This window comes from Hippocampus guttulatus, chromosome 1 (genome assembly GCF_054856545.1).
Source record: "Hippocampus guttulatus isolate MCC_2025c chromosome 1, RoL_Hgut_1.0, whole genome shotgun sequence".
Classification (NCBI taxonomy): Eukaryota; Metazoa; Chordata; class Actinopteri; order Syngnathiformes; family Syngnathidae; genus Hippocampus; species Hippocampus guttulatus.
Genome location: NC_141261.1, coordinates 26,687,967 through 26,709,004, shown reverse-complemented (window position 1 = coordinate 26,709,004; position 21,038 = coordinate 26,687,967). Strand labels below are relative to the sequence as shown.

The 21,038-nt window shown below is 44.0% G+C and overlaps 1 protein-coding gene and 1 pseudogene across 2 annotated transcripts; one reads left to right on the top strand and one right to left on the bottom strand.

Moving 5' to 3' along the window:
- The first annotated feature begins 7,024 nt into the window (after window positions 1–7,024).
- samd10a (sterile alpha motif domain containing 10a) lies at window positions 7,025–20,455 on the top strand. 2 transcript variants are annotated; one of them, XM_086123419.1, is made up of 5 exons: window positions 7,025–7,147; window positions 9,680–9,861; window positions 19,064–19,232; window positions 19,304–19,444; window positions 20,232–20,455. In XM_086123419.1, exons 1-5 carry the CDS (start codon window positions 7,135–7,137, stop codon window positions 20,252–20,254), a joined length of 528 nt encoding a protein of 175 aa, XP_085979545.1. In that variant the 5' UTR covers window positions 7,025–7,134; the 3' UTR covers window positions 20,255–20,455. The 2 variants fall into 2 exon arrangements, with proteins under 2 accessions (XP_085979545.1, XP_085979536.1); XM_086123410.1 differs by having other exon boundaries at window positions 19,304–19,450.
- On the bottom strand, window positions 11,043–12,287 carry LOC147211194 (uncharacterized; annotated as a pseudogene).
- Window positions 20,456–21,038: the final 583 nt, after the last annotated feature.

Here is a 21,038-nt window from a genome sequence, read left to right as displayed (position 1 = left end):
TAGAACCCCAAAGGCCCAATTTACATATCTCCTCCCACACACCCTCCCCAATATGACACTGCGGTGGGTGCCACTGAAACTGATTGAACTGACTTGGCTTCCAATGAATAAATTTCACTTGTCGCTACTGTACTGTATTTTGTAATGCAAAGGAAAAACGAACACTCATGATTCTATATTCCCATGGTGACATCATTGCAAACCACAGTGGAAAAAGACATTACATCCAGAGTCTAGTGTAGTCTGTAAGTAAATCCAAGGTGAGAGGAAAATGTAATTTCAGTGGTTCACAACATCTCCTGCCATCCCTCTAAACCTGATATCTTATTTTGACGTGAACATTTTTGGCCTTTTTGAGAGGTGAACAACATTCACATTTCTACACACTGAATTATCAGTTAAAGTGTCTGAGGAAAAAAAAACGCATATGAAAATAAACAGCAGCAAGAAAATGTTTATGAACTTTTTAGAATGTCATGGATTTCTGAATAAATTTGTCATTAAAATGTGATTCGGTCTTCATCTGCATCAGTGGTATTGGCACATATGTATAATGAGTCTAAAATAACATGACAGGTACATTTTCTTTTTGATCTCTCATCTTTATTGAGAGCAATCAAAAAACTTCATAGTACTTGTGGAAAAAGTATGTGAACCTTTCAAATGAAGAACTGGTGGCTCTCAGTAGCCACCCACTGGCTCTCCGGCCATCAAATCTGCCAGACATCTTGGAATCTTTGACTTGACATGTCCATGCACATTGGCAGGGTTTGAAGGCGAACGTAACAGTAAACCTCCATGGTCCGCAACAAATAATCACAAACACTTCCGTGCAACATCCACACTTGTGAGTGCCATGCACCTGAGACTTCAGATGATGAGGCGCGTCTTTATTGTTGTGAAATAAATAAGGTCACTGCTCTGTTTGAAAGATAACCTGCCAGCACATTTTACCCTTAAAAGTTACAAATAATTTCATGTGGTAATTTGAAGTGATAAATCTAACACGATAGCCGTAGTAAGTATCGCTGTCTGAACTTTTAAGCAACAGTTATAATATAATAATTTTTAAAAACGAGAGCAATGCTGAAGTTTAAAGGTAATGTAAAGTTCATTCAGAGATTTATTACTAAATACAAAAAAGTAAAAACAATAAGAAATATGGTGCACTCTATTGTGCAGATTTAGTGATCACCGTGTTAGCTTTCTTGAGGTTTTTTTTTTTTTTTAATTATTGGTGCCGAGGTTAAATGAGCAATGAGTCGCCCCTTTTCCACTGCTGAGCAAAGCGCGGGCATTTGTGAAGGGTACCCCAAAAATAAATCTTCCCTTTGGTTTTTCCTTTGGCATGGCTGCTTAAGAGCGCCTTGTCATTGAGAGTGAGTAGACTTGCTACTTCTGACTTTTTTTTCCAGGCAAATGTGGAGACTTACTTGAAAAGAATCTGCTTTCAGCCTCTATAATGTGCCTGAAATTTGAACAAGTGCAGCCATTGTTTTGCTATCTCTTGACTGACCTTTTTTTTTCAGTAAGCCTATTTCCTGTATCCTGTTTGTGCCCCGTCCCACCTCATTTACCTGGTAACACCCTCTCCAATGTCGACACTTAGGGAGTGTGGGGTTATTTTTAGTGCACTCTACTTTTTCCCAGGACACACCTTGTCTTCTCCATTTGTAAACAGGCTCCCGTTGTGTGACGTAAAACATGTTGCATTTGTGTTCTGGTCGGGTGGAACAAGCGCAGCTTTCTTCTGTGGCTGCTGGCTAGCGACTCCACCCTGACTTGTGCCTGAATGGCATCACACATTTGCGGCTGTTCTGGTTTTCCCCCGTGCGCCTGTATTACGGCTGACGTTAGGCGAAGGCCACTCACTGTGAACAGGGTGAGGCCTCACAACTCTGCCCGGAAAAAGGAGGGAATCCACACATTGCCTTTTCTTTGACTCACAATCAATCAAACAAGTACTAATGACGATGAATGAGTCCGTTGACTTTGAGGAGCCTTTTCTCGTTTTCTCTGTGCCTATTTAATTTTGACACTGGCGGTTCACATTCAGAGCCAGCCTGTTAATGTGTGTTTTGAGCCAAGGCAGCGTGTTTCCACACTCCATGTCTTTGCATATCATTTTGACTTGATGGCATAGCAAATGAGGTTAGTTTGCACACCATTTGAGGGCTTCTTATAGAGCCTTTCATTCTGAAAATACCAGAACATGGAAAATAATCACCCATATCTTCAAATTTCAGACACCAAAGAAAAGAAGTGTTTAAAATAATCACCGCGATTCTAAAACGAGGCTTGAAAAATGATGAAAAATCAAGCCCTTATCTCCGCTCTCAAATGTTGTAAGCGCATCCTCTAAATATGCTGAAACAACACCCCACTCAACTGTCAATCAAATACCTCTTCTACAATATGGAAAATTGATGCTATTTTGTCCAGCACAGGAGCACCTTGTTGGAGTTAATGAACATGGTTCCTATGTGCTTTCACGAACCCTTCATAGTTGGAAAAAGGAAATATGACATAGTGGCCCAGTGGTCAACTGGTTAGCACGTCGGCCTCACAGTACAGTGGTGCGGGGTTCGATTCTGGCTCTGGCCTCCCTGTGCGGAGTTTGCATGTTCTCCCTGTGCCTGTGTGGTTTTTCTCCGGGTACTACAGTTTCCTCCCACATTCCAAAAACATGCACGACAGGTGAGCGAAACACTCTAAATTGTGGCGTGAGTGTGAGCGCGGATGGTTGTTCGTCTATGTGTGCCCTGCGATTGGCTGGCAACCAGTTCAGGGTGTTCTCTGCCTACTACCCGAATACAGATGGGATAGGCTCCAACACGCCCCACGACCCTTGTGAGGATAAGCAGATCAGAAAATAGATGGATGGTTGGATGGAAATATAACATAACATCAGCAATGTTGTTTTTTTGTGCTTGCACAATAGCCCAGGTTAAGAGCCACTTATGCTTTCACATAACTATACATATACAGTGTATCTACAGCATGTAAAGACTCAAGTGGCTGGAATTTATCATACTGACGGGCTTTTGCACGCCGCAAAAAGAGGCCCTCGCTCTTAAGTGTCCATGGCAACACAGAGCCCCATCAATATGCTAGCTGTCATGTCAGATGTTTTTTTTCATCTTGGAACCCTTTTGGGTAAAAATCTGGTAACACACCGCCAAATACAACACGTTTTTAATCATCATTTTTAAGTCAACGGTAGTCACTTGCATTCTGGCTCCTGGAAGTACACTGGCACCTATTGTTAACAAACAATATGAAAACATTTCACATACAGTACACCGCACATCATACCATACAATTGGTTGCTAAATTCAGTTGTGTACAGTCAACCCGGTTGAGAGAGATCGGGTCGGCCCGTGAACAGCGAAAATCAAATAATTGATGCCACTGAAATGCATTGTAAAAGATACACAAATACATGAAAATTTTACACCGCCCTGGCCAAAATAAATCTTAATAAAAACACAGATAAACATTCAATACTGGTTATTTATTCAAGAAGGCCAAAGGAAGGGGGAATCCCCCTCCTCCAAAATACAAAGGAAAGCTCCCTCAATAAAAGATTGAAAAAATGCACGATCCTGAACAGTGAGTATGTGGGGAGTCAAATGTAATCGGATGTATACAGGCTGTGCTTGTTATATCAGCTGCCTTTTGGAGATGCAAGTTGGGAAGGATATTTTTATTGACCTTGTGGTGCTATTTGTCTTGAGTAATTAATTGCCGCTCTTGTATGCTCACAGCCATGCAAAAGAACAAACAAGAGTAATTGGTCTCAACACTTCACAAATGTGGACTTGGTTTCCTTTGCTGAAGGGAGCACCTACAATTTATTTTATAATTATTTTTAATCATTCAGTTCAGTTCATTCATTCAATTTATTCATGTTGAGGCATCACTATAACACTATTAAAAGAATTACAGACGAAGAGACAAACATTGTCTTCAACAAATCTCATTTGGAGGCAACATGTGAAGTCAGAGGTCAAGGCACATGTCAGGCATTCGCCAAGAGGAGCACAATGTTTGCTGTCTCCAGGCTCCTGCCGTCGTGTACACATCTGGGCAACACGGACACACGCACGCGCGCACGCGCACACACACACATACACACACACACACTTAAGCTCTGTTCTTTCAAAGATTTTCAATATTCTACCAGCAAAAACAGTAATAGATACAGTAACCTTTTTTACTATTGTTCCTTGTCAGACTGGTTTATATAAAGTGTGTAATCATAATCCTCACATTCACAATTCAATCTGTACAAAGTATTACGTACAATATGTTGCTATGACACCCACACAAAGTGTAATTTAAAGATTTTTCAGGGAGTGAGATGTGCATCTCAAGGCTTATGCTACAATGAGCTGGACATCGATGATTCTCAAACAGGCTGTAGCTTGGGATTCACAAAATGACTTGCCATAAATTATGCTGCATCATTTTTTTTCTACACATAGAGCACAAACAAAATAATAACAAACGAATGACTCCTCCTCCTGTTTTGGGCCTATTAAAAGCTCTCATATGATGATCGCAGAAAATAAATATAACATTTATGAATTTCTGCACAAACCTTTTTTAAGAACCTACGGCTTTTTGTTCTTGTAAAGATTGCAAATTGCCTCACCCCCATGACTTTTTGCTCCTAAGTCATCCAGGAGTCATCAAGTAGTTTATTCAAGTTTACTAAAACTAAACTGTTTTACACTGAATTGGAGGCAGTATACTTTTAGTGTACTTTTTAAATACTATTTTTTATAAACTTCACAGAAGTATGCTTAACTACCTATACTTGGCTTGTAAAAGTATAGAGACAGATACTTACAGTATTGTATACTTACTTAAAAAACTTGCTTAAAACTTAATTTGTTCCAATTTAGTGTGAAAAAGTATACTTTATACACACACGTATACTTTATAAAGTAGGCTTCCTATACCCTACTTTTTCATAAAGGATAACATATAGCTTTTTTCTAGAAAATAGGAAACCTAAAAAACACAAGAAAAAAATCTTTCCTATGGATTTTGGGGGTACATATGGTGGTTATGCTTAATTAGCATTAAGATGAGGGGGACCTTGGAAACATTTTTACCTGGATCCAAAACGTTTGAGAAGACCTGCTGTGCTTTGCCTGCTGATAGAATAATACTGCCCCCTGTGGTCATTGCGGACAGAAACTGCTATTGCACTGATGCGTAATGTTGCTGGTTATTTCCCCCGCATCGTCGCACAGTTGACCATCAAACGTAGCAGTCGGGGGAGTCGAAATCTAACCCTCAGAGGCACTGAGAGACTGCTTCTTTTCAAATGGTTTATTTTTTCGTTTCATTCGCAGTTGTGGCTTTCCTGTGGCTGCCCCACACCGTCCACTTTCTGGATCTTCGCCAATCACCAGCCCCTCTCTCGCCCAATATGAGGGCGGTGATTTCAAGTACCTCGGGATTTTATCCCTCCATCCATCCATTTTCCGAACCGCTTTATCCTCACAAAGGGTGTGAGCTGGAACCTATCCCACTTGTCTTCGGGCAGTAGGCAGGGTACACTCCGAACAGGTTGCCAGCCAATCGCAGGGCACACTTAGATGAACAACCATCCACGCTCACACTCAGACCCAGGGACAATTTGGAGTGATCCATGATCCATGTTTTTGGAATGTGGGAGGAAACCAAAGTACCCGGAGAAAACCCACACAGGCACGGGGTGAACATGCAAACTCTACACAGAAAGGCCGGAGCTAGAATCGAACCCTCGACCTCGGCACTGTGAGGCCGACGTACTAACAAGCCAAGAACTTGGTGTTATCTTTCCTCAATTCCTGCAAGTGTATCGGCTCTGTGTTCAAATAAACAGGCCCAGATTTTAGACTGAATACATACACTTTAGTAAATTGAGACAAGATCATCATTATTTTTGTGCAGTCATTAGTAGAGTCATTTTTTAATGCACCGCATACTATGTTTAAAACGGTTAATATTAACAGTGTGCATGCACCCAAAACAGTTTAACTTATTCAGTACCAGACGTTTTCCAACCCTTATTTTACCCCAACTCCTGAAAAATAATATATATATAAATTATTAAATACCTGCGCTTGAATGCGTCTGAAAAGATATATAAAATGTGTTTGGTAATGTTAATATACTTGTACTTTCAAACTCATTGTTGAAGCTTACCCTTCAAAATAAATGGCTTAGATTCACGTGACAACTCTTTCGCGACTTCTTCCTCCTGCTTATCCCCATCATTCAAAGCTCGGCTGTGTCCAAATTCACAGGCTGCCTCCTCCGAAGTGCGCCGGAAGCAACGTTATGCGGGCGAAAATGCGACCTTCGTCTCTCTGTCAAGACCTCAACATGGGGTCGTTGGCACCAAGGTGCCACAAGATGGCGCTAAGACTGCGGTGAAGAGACAAGTCGACTTATGTTCTCGTGCGCCAGGGCTCTTTGGCTTGTAACGTTTCAGAAAGAGCACAAAACAGACACGTTTTTTTTTCATCAAGCATTAGAGAATAGCCTTTTTTCTTGAATGAGTACATTTTTGAGTAGAACATTGCATACATTGTGTGGTGGCGTGCCGTGAGACCTTTCGTAAAATATTTCGTGTAGAGTTTGTATGTGAAAACTGACACAAGAATGGCTGGGTTTCTTGGAGGTACTCCACCTTCCTCTCACAAGTGACGGCGTGCCACTTCTTTTATGGGCCATCATTACAGGGGGCTCACAGGCTCGCATAGATAGATCTCTTCAAGACGCTTGGAATATGGCTTTTCATGCGCTTGTTTGTCAGCTTTCCCTGACTGCTTTAATTAAAGGCCCGAGGCTGCACTTTGAGCCCCTGCGTAGTCTTGAGGAAGAGCCGCGCGTCCATTTCTCACCACACACACACACGCACACGCACACACTCACACAAGTACACGCGTACACACGAGCGCGCGCGCGTGCGCCACTCACAGAGGCCAGCCAGTGTGCGTCACCACGCGCTGCTTTGGGAGGACTTCGTTGGTTCACTTGTGCAGGAGCTGAGAGGATGCGGGACGGCGTCTTTGCTGCTGCCTCCCGAGACCATGCGCGATCTCCGTTAAATCCACGCGGCGTGGAAACACCATGGCTGTTGATGGTAAGAACCTTGCTTTCTTCAGCCACACACTGAAAGTTTGAAGCATGGTTTGTTTGAAGGAACTTCTCGTTGTGACCAAGTTCACTCCTCTGCATTTTTCACACATATTGTGGAATTGACACGAAAAACGACCGTGACCTTGTCATTAGAAACAATGATAAACATTTTGGAGAAGTTGCTGCAAGTCGAGGGTATTTGTTTGGTTTCAAATTCTTCGACACAGCAGAACACTTTGAGGTTTCACCCTCTAGTTATGGCACTCCGCTTGGAAATGGGTGCGGCAAGTATGCTGTTGTTGTTTTTCTTAGTCTGAAACGTTACAATATGTGTACGGCATTTAATGGGTTTATCAGTGACTTCGCTCATTATGAAGATAGAGGTATATTGTGCAACCGAGGACCAGCCCAGTTTCTGTTCAACTTTTGTAGATTGTCATGTTTTCTGTCTTTTGTGCTATGTACACTATTTTACATCAAGTCTACATTTTTATTTTACACATTGGGTGTAAGTTTTTGTGCTTCTAGTCCCATTAAAGCTGAACTAAAGCAAGAGCATTTGGACATCTGTTCCAAATGATCTATATTAGCGTGGAGAAGCAGAATGTTTACCACAGTAGCCTGAGGGAGGCGTAACATCCCAAAGGACATTTGACGCATCAGCGTCCTCAAATTGAAGCGGCAAGATGCTGCAAACGTTGAGAAAGAAATTCAGAAGGGCTTTAATTCACACAATCGTGCCACTGTAGCTGAGAGTTGGGTGCATCTTTCAATGGACACAAAGTCAAATATGAACTATGAACATCTTTTTCATGCCCGCATGAACGAAACGTTGAAGTACAGAATCACAAACAGTTCAGATGTTATGGCATGGTGTCCAAACTATGCCACAGGGAGCCTTTGTGGCCCACTGGCTGTTTTTAGTGGTCCACAGCACACTGTAAAAAAACAAACACATTTATTTAGACTAAAACAGTTGGAACAACTTTAAAAGACAAACTATGGACATTTATAGTCAATGGATGCTACAGCTTCTTGTTGACTTTGAAACTTAGCTTGTAGCCGACGTGTGCACATTTTGAGCATGACGACTCTGATCCACTGGTTAAAGGACACTTTGATTCTTTCCTCTTTCATCTCAAGCTGCTTCAAACACAAAGCGTGTGATGGAAAAGTGGTTAGGGCTGCACGACTGTCTGTATTTTATGTTATGTGTTGTGTTTATTATTGTACTTTATGTTAACTGTTTTGTTAAGCGCTTTGTTACAGCTGCCGCTGTTGTGAAAGCGCTATATAAATCAGCATGTATTATATTGTATTGTATTGTATTGTATTATGGCAGCAATTGTAGTTAGCACAACAAAGCAAGCAAGTTGTTTGCTCCAAAACAATTTGCTGAATTGCTTTTACTTCCATATTTAATTTGGGGGCCCACAGGTCCGTAAACTCTAATTTCTTTATTGTGAAATGCGGGAAAGACAATTTCCACATCAGCAAATTTTGAAATATTGAGTTGAATTGCACAAATTTTATCTAAGCTTGTCGCCTTGAAATTTGGAGTTTATCCAACGTTTTTTCGAATGCATATTCTAAAAATGCCAATTACCATGGCCTGTTAGGACACTCACATCCTTCAACTACTACAAATAATATTAATATTTTTGTTTTACAGCACGTCAATCTCAATTTACGAAGACGTAAACCATTTTTACAACTAAAATGATATCTATTTCTAACGCCTCGATGAATAGAGATCATGAAGTTTCAGAAAAAAAAACAGTGCTTAATGGCGACTGTTTGCTCTGCTTTCTGCACTTCAAAATCCGAAAAAGAGGGGAAAAAAATCCTAAACTGTCACTCGTATCTAAAGGGATGACTGTATACCATGGCAGATACAACAACATGATATAATTGCTTAGGGTACTGTATATTCACTTATGCTGATGGACTGAATTAGGCGTGTTTCTTAAATTAAAGTATAAGCTGCATCAAAAAATTTTTTTTCGGATGTAGTCCTCAAAGATAAAAGTCTGTACATCCCTGTATTATAACATGGCACCAGTCCCTCCAGATAGACAGGCACATCCTCTTTACAAATTCTTTTTAGTCAATTCAAGATGTTATCCACAAACACGTCTGCAAGCTGTTCTCCAAACGCTGAAAGTAAGCTTCCTTCAAATCTGCTCCATGAATTAGTAGGATTGCTTTCTGTGCCAAAAAAGTACGTTTACTGTATTTCCACTCGTTCTGTAATTAGCCGATGTTGCTCAACCGCCTGCTGTTGAGCCGGCTTGGACATCTGCCACCACGGCCTCCGTTGAGAAACTTCAACATTTATTCACCGCTCTGCAAAGTTGCAAAAGTACTGAGCCCAATTTCTTGACAACTCTGATGAAGACGAACGCTGCCTCATGGCCGCTCTGTTGTTTTTGTCAAAGCAAGTCGCTCTCAATGACATCATTACAAAACGACAGGCTGTTTGCCGAAAGCGTGCCGTCCCGCACTTATTGTCCTTCATGGTATTTTCTCTCTGCAGCGGCGTCCAGTTTTAGTTTCTGCCGCCCAGCCGTGGAATACAGAGACCTGCCCGACGACTTTAAAGAGCGGCTAAAAGCGTGTACGGGTGGCAACCTGACCTGGCACGACGGCCGAGGCCAAAAGGCGGCGGGAGGCCGGGCGGTTAAATTGCTGCAGCGGCCCGGCGCAGACGCCTCCCAGGTAAACTGGCATCTTGATGTACCGCTTTGTGTTGTTCCATGACCATACTCATTACTTAATACACTCGCGTCGCAAATCGACATTCCCCGTTAAACCGAATAGAAATTACATTTGAACCATTTTGAAAAAATAATCTCATTGCGTTTTTTCCCCCTCAATATTGCCATTGCGATTTAATATTCGATTATATTTTCAACATCCCTTTTACATGGATTAAAAAAATACAACTAAGCAATAAATTAACCTGTATTACAATAAGCAATATCTGATTTATATGACAAATTTTGTTTTATGCGTTTATTTCAATTAGAGTTATTGACGCACTAAACATTCGAGACTTTCAGATGTAGCGTACACAGACGTTAATAAATCAGAAGTCAGATTAAGACAATAATGCAAACACATTTGCGTCTTTATCACTTCAACTTTTCATGATAAAACACTGGGATGCAAACATGTGAACTGCATTTCTTCAGCACTCTACATGTGACGGGCCACTACAGAGCGCGGCGGTTTGCTGTCGCTTCAATACGTTGCTGACACCAAGTTGATTACAGATGCTCTTTTATTACAACACTGCAACAGTATGGCGGGAGCAATGGTGAAGCCGCATTCAGTCTCGGATAATTATCACTCTGCATTCCTCGTGGCTCTGATTGACGCAACCAAAATGTTATATCTACTCTTAAAAAAAAATAAATAAAGAAACACATCGCATGCAGCAGAGACATGACTGTGTAATACAATGAATGGCGGCCGCGGTCAACTGCATGTACGATTACAGTCGAATAAATGAAAATTAACGACATGAACAACAAGATACAGAAAAATTGACAAGAAATAAATAGAGTTCTTGTGAACAAATTCGGCCCTGGCCTTCCTGTGTAGAGTTTGCATGTGTTAGGGTTTGGATGTGACCCCAATAGCACGACAACAGGCAGGTATCGTGGAAGCCAACACTTGGCGTAGTTTATTTAAGAGTCTTCACAAAGTGACTCGGGAAGAAGCACGAGGAGTCCACAAGGAAATGTCCACACAAGGAACAAAAAGCTGCAGGAGATGGCAACAGAGTCCACTGGCGTGGTGACGGCACGAACTTGCACTGAAGAATGGTCTGTGAGTCAATTTGTACCAGTCCAAACGAGCAGATGGGCAACAGGTGGGTGATGAGCTGACGAGTCTCAGGTGTGAGGTGCAGAGCACCCTGGCTGAGGAGGCTGCCTGGCCGGCCCCTCCCTAACAGTACCCCCTCCCCTACGGGAGCCACCCGGCGACCTGCCAGGCCTGCCGGGATGGGCGCGATGAAACTCAGTGATCAGGGCAGGGTCCATAATGAGCCGGGAAGAGACCCAGCTCCGATCCTCCACGCCGTAGCCCTCCCAGTCAACCAGATACTGGAATCCGCGCCCCCGGCGCCGGACATCCAGCAGTCCACGGACCTTCCACTGGGGGTGCCCGTCCACAAACTCGGGGGAGGCGGGGCTGGGGTCGGAGGCAACAGGGGGTCGACAGAGACAGGTTTAACCCGAGACACATGAAAAACAGGATGGATCTTCATACGCACTGCTGCAGGACCGAGCACCTTCTGGATCACATAGGGCCCAACAAACCGGGGGTTGAGTTTTTTGTCACCTGACTGAAGAGGAAGATCCTTGGATGACAGCCAGACCTTCTGCCCAGGTCGGTAAGCCGGTGCTGAACGACGATGACGGTTGGCACCACGACTGGCACGTTCCGTCGCACGGAGCAGAGCGGATCGGGTGACCTCCCAGACACGGCGACAGCGATCCAGGTGGTTCTGCACCGAAGGAACTGCCACTTCAGACTCCTGTGCAGAGAAGATGGGTGGCTGGTACCCCAGAGATACCTCGAAGGGTGAGAAGCCAGTGGTGGAGCAGACCAGCGAGTTGATAGCATATTCAACCCAGGGAAGAAACCGGCTCCAGGAGGCAGGCTTCTTCGCGGCCACACAACGAAGGGCGGACTCCACGCTCTGGTTCATCCTCTCAGTCTGTCCGTTAGTCTGGGGATGATATCCTGAGGAGAGACTAACAGAAGCGCCTAACCCCTTGCAGAATGCCTGCCATACACGGGAGACGAATTGGGGTCCTCGATCAGAGACAACATCCTTGGGAAGACCATGCAGGCGGAACACATGGGCCATGAGGAGCTCCGCAGTCTGAGGCCGACGGTAGTTTAGGCAGGGCCACCAGGTGAACTCCCTTGCTGAAGCGGTCCACCACCGTTAGGATCACAGTGTTACCTTCACAAGGGGGAAGTCCAGACACAAAGTCCACTGCCACATGGGACCAGGGTCGACTGGGCGTAGGAAGTGGCTGCAGCAGACCTGCAGGTGCCTGGTGGGAAGCCTTGCTGCGAGCGCAGACAGTGCAGGCCGTGACAAATCCCTTAACGTCTCTCCTCATGGTGGGCCACCAGAACCTCCGAGCCAGGAAGGTGTAGGTACGATGGACACCTGGGTGGCAAGCAAACCGGCTAGCATGGCCCCACTGGAGTACCCGAGAGCGAACAATGAGACGGCGAGGAGGGGCGTTGCTTGGAGCAGGATGAGGGCGTAAAGCACGCTTAACAGCAGCCTCCAGGTGCATAGTTACCATGCCTATGACCCTTGTCTCAGGGAGGATGGGGAGGGGTTCCTCTGTAGCAGGCTCCTGTGGGTGTTGTCGGGAAAGGGCGTCTGCCTTAGAGTTGCGAGAACCAGGACGATAGGTAAGTGTAAAGTCGAACCGACTGAGGAAGTTGGCCCACCGCGCTTGTCGACCGTTGAGACGCTTGGTAGCCCGGATAAATGTCAGGTTCTTATGGTCCGTCCAGATGGTAAATGGCTGCTCTGCTCCCTCCAGCCAGTGGCGCCACTCCCCCAAAGCAGCCACCACCGCCAGCAACTCACGGTCCCCAATGTCGTAGTTCACCTCAGCAGGAAGGAATCGGCGGGAGTAGAATGCACAGGGGTGAACCTTTTGGTCAGTCTCCGACCGTTGAGAGAGCACAGCCCCCACCCCGGTGTCGGAGGCATCCACTTCCACAATGAACCGTCTTTTGGGGTCAGGATGGAGAAGAACGGGGGCACTGGTGAACCGCTTCCAGGATGAAACCAAGGTACTCAATAGAGTCTGAATGGAACTGGCATTTCTCAGCCTTGACAAAGAGCCGGTTACAAAGGAGCCGCTTGAGAACCTGCCGCACATGCTCCTCTAGAGACCTGGAGAAGATGAGAATGTCATCAAGGTAGACCACAACAAACCGGTCAAGCATGTCGCGGAGTATGTCATTCATGAGTGCCTGGAATACCGCAGGGGCGTTGGTGAGGCCGAACGGCATTACCAGGTACTCATAATGGCCACGGGGAGTCTTAAATGCGGTCTTCCACTCGTCCCCCTTCCGGATCCGGACAAGATGATAGGCGTTTCTGAGATCCAGCTTAGTGAAAACAGTAGCCTGAGTGAGAGGCTCGAGGGTGAAGTTCATAAGTGGTAGGGGGTACTTGTTCTTGATAGTTATGTCGTTCAATTGACGATAGTCGATGCAGGGTCGGAGGCCACCATCCTTCTTCACAAAAAAGAAGCCAGCTGCCACCTGGGAGGATGAGGGCCGAATGAGCCCTGCCGCCAACGACTCCGAAATATATTTGTCCATCGCAGCCTTCTCTGGGAGAGAAAGACTATACAGACGACTGCTAGGGAGGGTAGCCCCGGGACGTAGGGCGATCGCACAGTCATAAGGCCGGTGTGGGGGGGAGAGACTGAGCCCGAGCCTTGCTGAAAACCTCCCCAAGATCATGGTACTCGGGAGGAACAGATGAGAGATCGGGAGGGGGGACACAGGGGGCCTGGTGGAGCAAGGTACTATTCGCGGCTCGTAGGCAATGGGTGTGACAGGAGGGGCTCCATTCCAGAATAGTCCCGGAGGACCAAGCAATGTGTGGCTCATGTTGTATGAACCAGGAGCGGCCCAAAATCACAGGGACTAAGGGAGATTGAATTAGGAAAAACCGCCGTGTCTCGACATGGTTACCGGCTATGGTGAGAGAAACCGGGCAGGTGCGTTGAGTGACGCTGGAGAGACGATGTTCATCGAGCGCGAAGGCCTTGAGGGGTCTCTCCAATGTCTCTACCGGAATGGAGGCCTGAGCAACAAATTCAGAGTCCAGAAAACATTCATCAGCACCTGAATCAAGGAGAGCCCCTACCGTGAGTTGATGGTCAGCCCAGGCCAGAGTGACACTGATCAGGCGATTCGGTGGGGCAGGACGACGGAAGTGTCCCGTAATTGCTGGGTGTGGGTAGCGGTCAGGTGAACCTGGTTGGCGAGAACATCCTCAATCGATTTGAGACCAGACTGGGGTCGTCATGGCAAGTTTGTACTGTTAGGGTTTGGATGTGACCCCAATAGCACGACAACAGGCAGGTATCGTGGAAGCCAACACTTGGCGTAGTTTATTCAAGAGTCTTCACAAAGTCACTCGGGAAGAAGCACGAGGAGTCCACAAGGAAATGTCCACACAAGGAACAAAAAGCTGCAGGAGATGGCAACAGAGTCCACTGGCATGGTGACGGCACGAACTTGCACTGAAGAATGGTCTGTGAGTCAATTTGTACCAGTCCAAACGAGCAGATAGGCAACAGGTGGGTGATGAGCTGACGAGTCTCAGGTGTGAGGTGCAGAGCACCCTGGCTGAGGAGGCTGCCTGGCCGGCCCCTCCCTAACAGCATGTTCTCCCCATGCCTGTGTGGATTTTCGCCGGGTACTCCGGTTTCCTCCCACATTGCAAAAACATGCATGGCAAGTTAATGGAATACACTAAATCAGTGGTCCTCAACTAGAAATGCTGTCGGTCCACTTTTTTTTTTTTTTTTAATAAAACCAAGGTCCGGTCCCATGCACGGCGGTCATTGGGGAGCAGGGCGATATACCCATTTAGTATGGTCAAGCCAAGCTTATACAAATCAACACTCCTCACAACCAACCAACAATGGGGTGCGTGAAAATAACAATTATTCACTTTGCCAGTACACAGCAAATAATGAGAGGTATTGTGTTGAGGCACAGGAACTCTTATATTTTGTTAAGTTGTGCCTGCTTAATAATAGAAATAGCCCTTTTAGGGAAATAAGACATTTTTACTTTAATTTTGATAAACAGTAGTTGTCTTTTTTTCCCTTAATTTAACAAAAGCAAAACAAAATACTCATTCTACCAAAATAAATACTAAACATGAAAACAAAAATATCCTTTTCATTTGTACAATTCCCCTTTTCACATCCCCTCTGAAATCACTGAAAAATATATCAGAAGAGGAGTTAAGAACCATTTTAAATACTGACACAAGGGAGCACAGGAATGTGCAGTGCTGTTCTTCCACTAAAGGTGAATGCAATGTCTGAGGCATGCAAATATTATTTGAGGACGCCATTGGGATGTTCATTTACCATGTTGCGCTATTCTGCTGTTAAACAGCTGCAAAGATCCCCGGGTAGACGGGAGCAAAACTGCACACAATCGAAACCTCCCGCGATTCGTCTTGTCTAATTGTCTGTGTGCGGCTCTCCTGGGCTGAAGCTGTGAGCACACTGTGGCGTCGCGCATGCGTCTGTTTCCTGACACAATCATCCATTTTGAATGCGTGTGTATTGGGATAGATGCGTGCTGAGTTCAAAGGAGCCAATCAGCGCATCGTTATCGCCGACATGCCCTGCTCAGCCAGGGTCTCCAGTTAGTCAAACATTATACACACACAGTCGCACTGCTGCGGTCCACTGCAATACATCTGTTAGTGCACGCAAAGAATACAACGGATAATTTTAACAAGCGATCGCGGTAATGCGCAGATTATAGTCTAAAAATATAAAATGTATGACGTAAAAATCACATTATAATTTATTATTTTATACAATTTGCCGAGGGTCCGGACAGAGGAGGTCGGCGGTCCGGTCGTGGATCGCGGTCCGCCAGTTGAGGAAAACTGTGTTAAATTGTCCCTAGGTGTGAGTGTGAGCGCGCATGGTTGTTCGTCTCTGTGTGCCCTGTGATTGGCTGGCAACCAGTTCAGGGTGTACCCCACCTCCTGCCCGAAGACAGCTGGGATAGGCTCCAGCACAAATATGCGACGCTTGTGAGGAAGAAGCGGATCGGAAAATGGATGGATGGATGGATAATTCTTTTGTGTGTGTGTGTGTGTGGGGGGGGGGGGGGTGCTTTAAAATAACATTGTACTTTTAATTTTGTAAAGTAGATTGAGTGAATTTACCTTGGATATGGAAACATGCCGCAAAGTGGTCTTGATATCACTTTCTGTTGATTACTCTCTTTTTTAAAATTCAATAAATCTTAAAAGATGCACCTTGACTGACATGTTTCATGGCTCCACTACAGTTTATATAAGTTCTAGACTGCAGCACAAATTGATTTTTTCCCCTCTTAACTGAACTACTTTAGACTCATGTTTGCAGGTGTTGCTCCATTGTTGCTCTCTCTCCTCATGTGTCCTCTTTCCTCAATCGACATGGATGGAAGAGTTATTTATTTGTCAACAACAACAACAATAATTGTAATTATTGTTATTATTATCCACTGATGACAACCATAAGGGAATGAGCTCAGCTCCTATTTTATAGTGTTCACTCTAAAAACTGCTTCATCTTTATTTCAACAGCCAGGACCTTCACATACACTGCAGACCCCTTGACAAACTATTACTGTATTAATAGCATCGGACTTTTTGCTGTTAGCTGGGCCAGGGCCATAGCTAGCTAGTTGCTCTTACCAGCAGTGATAAAAATTTACTTTCTTCAAATGATTTCTTACATCAATGATTCTTTAAATTCACCAAAATAAACTGATAAATCTTCATTCTATGTTTTCCATGGAAGACAAGGGGAAATGGGGATAAGAATTGCAAAAAAATTGGAAAATACCCAAAAGTTATGTCTAGTTGCCCATGCATGATTTTGGGGGACTTAAGACTTCTCGAGAGGCTTCATCACCCATAAAGTAATAATAATAATAATAAGACATTTTATTTATAAGCGCCTTTCAAGACACCCAAGGACACTTTACAAGAACAAAAAACACAAAACAATACGGGTTGAGCAGCGGCAGCCAAAACGCGCCAGCGTTCACTCAAGTCCGGAAGTCAGAAAGAAACCACAAGGGAGGGAGAGGGGGAGAAAAAAAAACACGCTCGAACTACCCTCATTTTGAGGATAATTTGAGTTAGGCAAAAAACTCCTGCACAAGTAGGCCTTTTACCCCTTATTTGTATGTTCTCTAGACTGAGTGGCTGTTTCAGATGACAATGGACCGAGGCAAAATGATTCAGTACATACTTTGTAATTTTGTCTGGTGTGGCTTCACATCTTGGAGAGAAATGAGATTGAATGAATATACCGTCAGGCTGCAAACCAGGAGAACAAAACTCTAACTAATGTAACAAGCTGTTGTACATTTCTGTAAATGTACAGCGGTAGTGTAAGCTTTCGAAAATATTATTGACCCTCCACTGCATTCTTTTGTAAAAGAGCCAAAAGAAAAAAAAATGTTGCCAAATGCATCCACTGGCTATGGGTCGTTACACACGGCCTTTGTCAAGACAGAATGGAGGCCATTTTCTCCCCGCGGGCTGATGGGCTGCGTCTCCAAAGTAGCACAGGCTGTGCCTTCCTTCCTTCTGACTTGCTCCACATAGCAGTACAGGCAAGATATTTGGATGATTGTATGCCATTACTGACTGGAGGAAAAACCTCACACATAGTCCCTGTGTCCAGTTAAAATGGACCATCTCATCTCATTATCAGAGGTGGCGTTGTTGCCGTTGACAGAGACAAACTGGCTTCATTTGAGCCTGCACTTACTCATCATGGATCATGCACCTTTATTTGTCTTCAGCCCCTTGAAAGACGTTTAAACAGTCAGATGTGACTTGAGCTGCTGCTGCTGCTGCTCCTGCTGCTGAAGCCGCAAACTGGCTGATAACACATTTATTGGCTCCCTCCAATTCCATTGGATGCACACTTCACATAGTGCAGGGCTGCCAAACTTGTTTTTATTGCAGCTTTGAATGCCCTCAGGAGGACGCTTATAACGTTTAAACTGCATAAATATATAATCACTAGGGGTATTATGGTATACTGAAAGCCACGGTTCTGTACGTACCTTGGTTTTAAGTTCACAGTTCAGTTCACTTTGGATACAGTGCACAACATGCAATACATACTGTTGATGTTTTGTGTAAACAGGTGAACTTAATAATGACGGTTTAAATCAACTCTTAATTATATGTACCAGTACTTTTAGTAAAGTGAAACATCAAGAGTAAAAATAACAATCTGTCCATCCATTATAGTCTTTAGTTTGAGCAAAAAAAAAACAAACAAACAAAAAAACCACTGCAATATACTTCCTTGGCACCTATTACTAGTTTTTTAGTTTTTTAGCCCGGGCTTTTGCAGCCTGTTGGGGGGTGTTTCAAAAAGAGCTAAAAAAAAAAACAGGAACAGATGAGTTTTTTTCAGCCAATAGTTAAGGATAAGATCCACAGAAAAAAAAGCAAATACAGGTAGTTGGGAGGGAAGAATTTTTTCTTTTTTCCTTTTTTAAACAGACTGGACAGCTAGCATGTGGACCGAGTGCCTCATTGTCTGCCATGAGTGTACACACGTCACAGAGAGAAGGCAGAAGAGTGAATGGGGACAAAACTCTGATGTGACAACCAGCATGTGGACAGGGGTGTCGCACAGGTTTGGTTGCTTTAGAGCGCCTCGTTGTTGTTTTGTGACGATCCGGTGGGATGGAGTATAGCTAGGCTTTGAGGTATACTTTTCAAACATACTGATGTGTATGCTTAAGAAAGAGTGTTGGTGAAGTGGCATCCCTTTTTCCAGGTCGTAGTAGTGGCATTTGATTGTCAGTTGACACCTGAGCGAGACATGCTTTCAGCAAATTCAGTGAAGAGAATGGCTTGATTTGTCATCATTTTGACGTGCCATTTTTTATTCTGGTGATTTTTATCATTCCACTTTGGCAGGTTTGTTAGCAACTCTCTTCTCTGTTGTGTGTCAAATGTATAAGGGCTTTTTATTTTCACTTTATGGGGACCGAAGTCAAATAATGAGACCAGCCACATCTGTCCCAGTGGCCTTGAGTTTGCTGTTGACTGTGTTTTGTGTGGTGCTTCCATGCGCAGTATCGTTCCAGTGACAATTACAGCATCTACAACACCAGCCCGACGCAGCCCAGCTTGGTCCGACCCGTGGTGCTGTGGACGCAGCAAGACGTTTGCAAATGGCTGAAGAAGCACTGTCCTCACAACTACCTAGCCTACGTGGAGGCCTTCTCGCATCACGCCATCACAGGTACACAATCCGCACCATTTGAATGCCATTTGGTGCAACCCAAAGTGATTTGTAACCACTGGCACGCGGAGGCCGGGCGCTGCTGCGTCTGAATGGCGACAAGCTGAAGAGGATGGGACTGGTGCAGGAGACGCTAAGGCAGGAGCTTCTCCAGCAAGTTCTTCAGCTGCAGGTTCAGGAGGAAGGACGCAACCTGCAGCTGCTCAGCAGAGGTGAAGGTCCGTTATGACAAATAAGGGTTGGGCCATTTTTTTTATTCCTTATTATTTTTATTTTTTTTTAACTGATGTTGTCAGCTTTTTTCAGGTATTTTGTTGTAAGTCCCACCATTATTTGTTTGACATTACATTGTAAGTTTCAAACTGTACATCTAAATGATTTGATCTGTTCTCCCACTTTATTGCTGTCCTAGACCCATGGCATTGTGAGAAAAAATGATGAGTGGAAATCATGCACTGCAGACATAATATGAAACCATAAAATTTACAAGTAAACAATGTTTACTTACTTAACTTTCAAACGTATTGGTATCTTGTAAGCCCCCCCAACCCCCCAAACATTTTTTTTCACTTGTGCATGTACAAGTCAATACCATGTGGCATTATGGGAAAAATGCATTTAGCATTTAGGCTCCAAGTACATATTTGAAAGTACATTAGAACATATTTAAATACGTTCAAACGAGTTTGCTAATCAAAAATGTTTACCGGTACTCCACATTGGCAGTTCCACGCTTCCAGAGGTTGGTTACCACTGAATTAGATGATGATGAGCGACGCACTTAGTTCTTCATCACTTGGAATTTTATGGCAGTCAAACCGTGTTGCTCATTAGAATTCAACAATGAATGACCAATCATCAATATTAAAGACAGAAAAAGAGGGCCTCAGAAATAACATTTTGCTTTGTGAATGTCTACGATATTTGATGTAGGCAACTGTTTGTGCTGTCAACTATGTGACATGAAGTGATGTTGAACTCTCCCACCATCTTTCTCAGGTTTCTTTGAAAAGAGGTCATAAGCGGGCAGCCAGGAATGTGGACGTTTAAAGTCCTGCTTCAAAGAACATTCTATGGGACGTATTTAGTGCAGGTGCACCGTACACAGACAGATGACAACTATCTCTTCTGTTGTGATTTATTCTCATGTGTCTTTGTTATTTTTTTATTTTTATTTGTGTATCAAAACACGGAACAAAATTAAAATACCAACAAAAAATGTGCGGCTGTGTATCAATTCATGATCATTGGCAGTGGGTGGGGAAGTACCGGTTACAAAGTTATTGCACTTTTCCTATTCTGTGCTTGATCTGAGTATTTCATTTTCTGATGACAACTTTTCACTTCACTCCCTACATTTGAAAATTGTATACTGTACAAGGTACTCCTTACTTTGAGAAAATAGGCCCGTTACTTATTTGAACCTCAAAAGATGACACAACCTAAAAATTTGTCTTGATAGAATATGAGAACTTGTAAAGTGGAAGAAAAAACAATCAGCATCAACTTGCAGTAATATGAATGAGGGGGCATGAACTATGATGACACCATGGATTCAGAGAAGCAAGATATTCCCCATCCAAGGACTGATTTAAGAGAATTTTTAAAATGTCATCAGCAAGAATGGTAAGTGGCAAATGCATCTTGTCTTGTGCCAGGCTAGAAAGTATCAGCTTCTGCTGTTTAAAAATGATCTGTCTAATCTAAAAATGCATACAGGTGAGGTGCATTTCCCAGCAGTTGTGAGCATTGGCTAATTTAGCATTTTGTTAAGTTCTTGTTGTTTTTGTTTGCTCATGTGAGACA

Bases quoted from the DNA above. Each gene is read 5' to 3' on its own strand.
- samd10a (XM_086123410.1), top strand. The intron at 9,862-19,063 runs GTAAACTGGCAT...TTCCATGCGCAG, and splicing joins CCGGCGCAGACGCCTCCCAG to TATCGTTCCAGTGACAATTA. The intron at 19,233-19,303 runs GTACACAATCCG...TGGCACGCGGAG, and splicing joins CTCGCATCACGCCATCACAG to GCCGGGCGCTGCTGCGTCTG.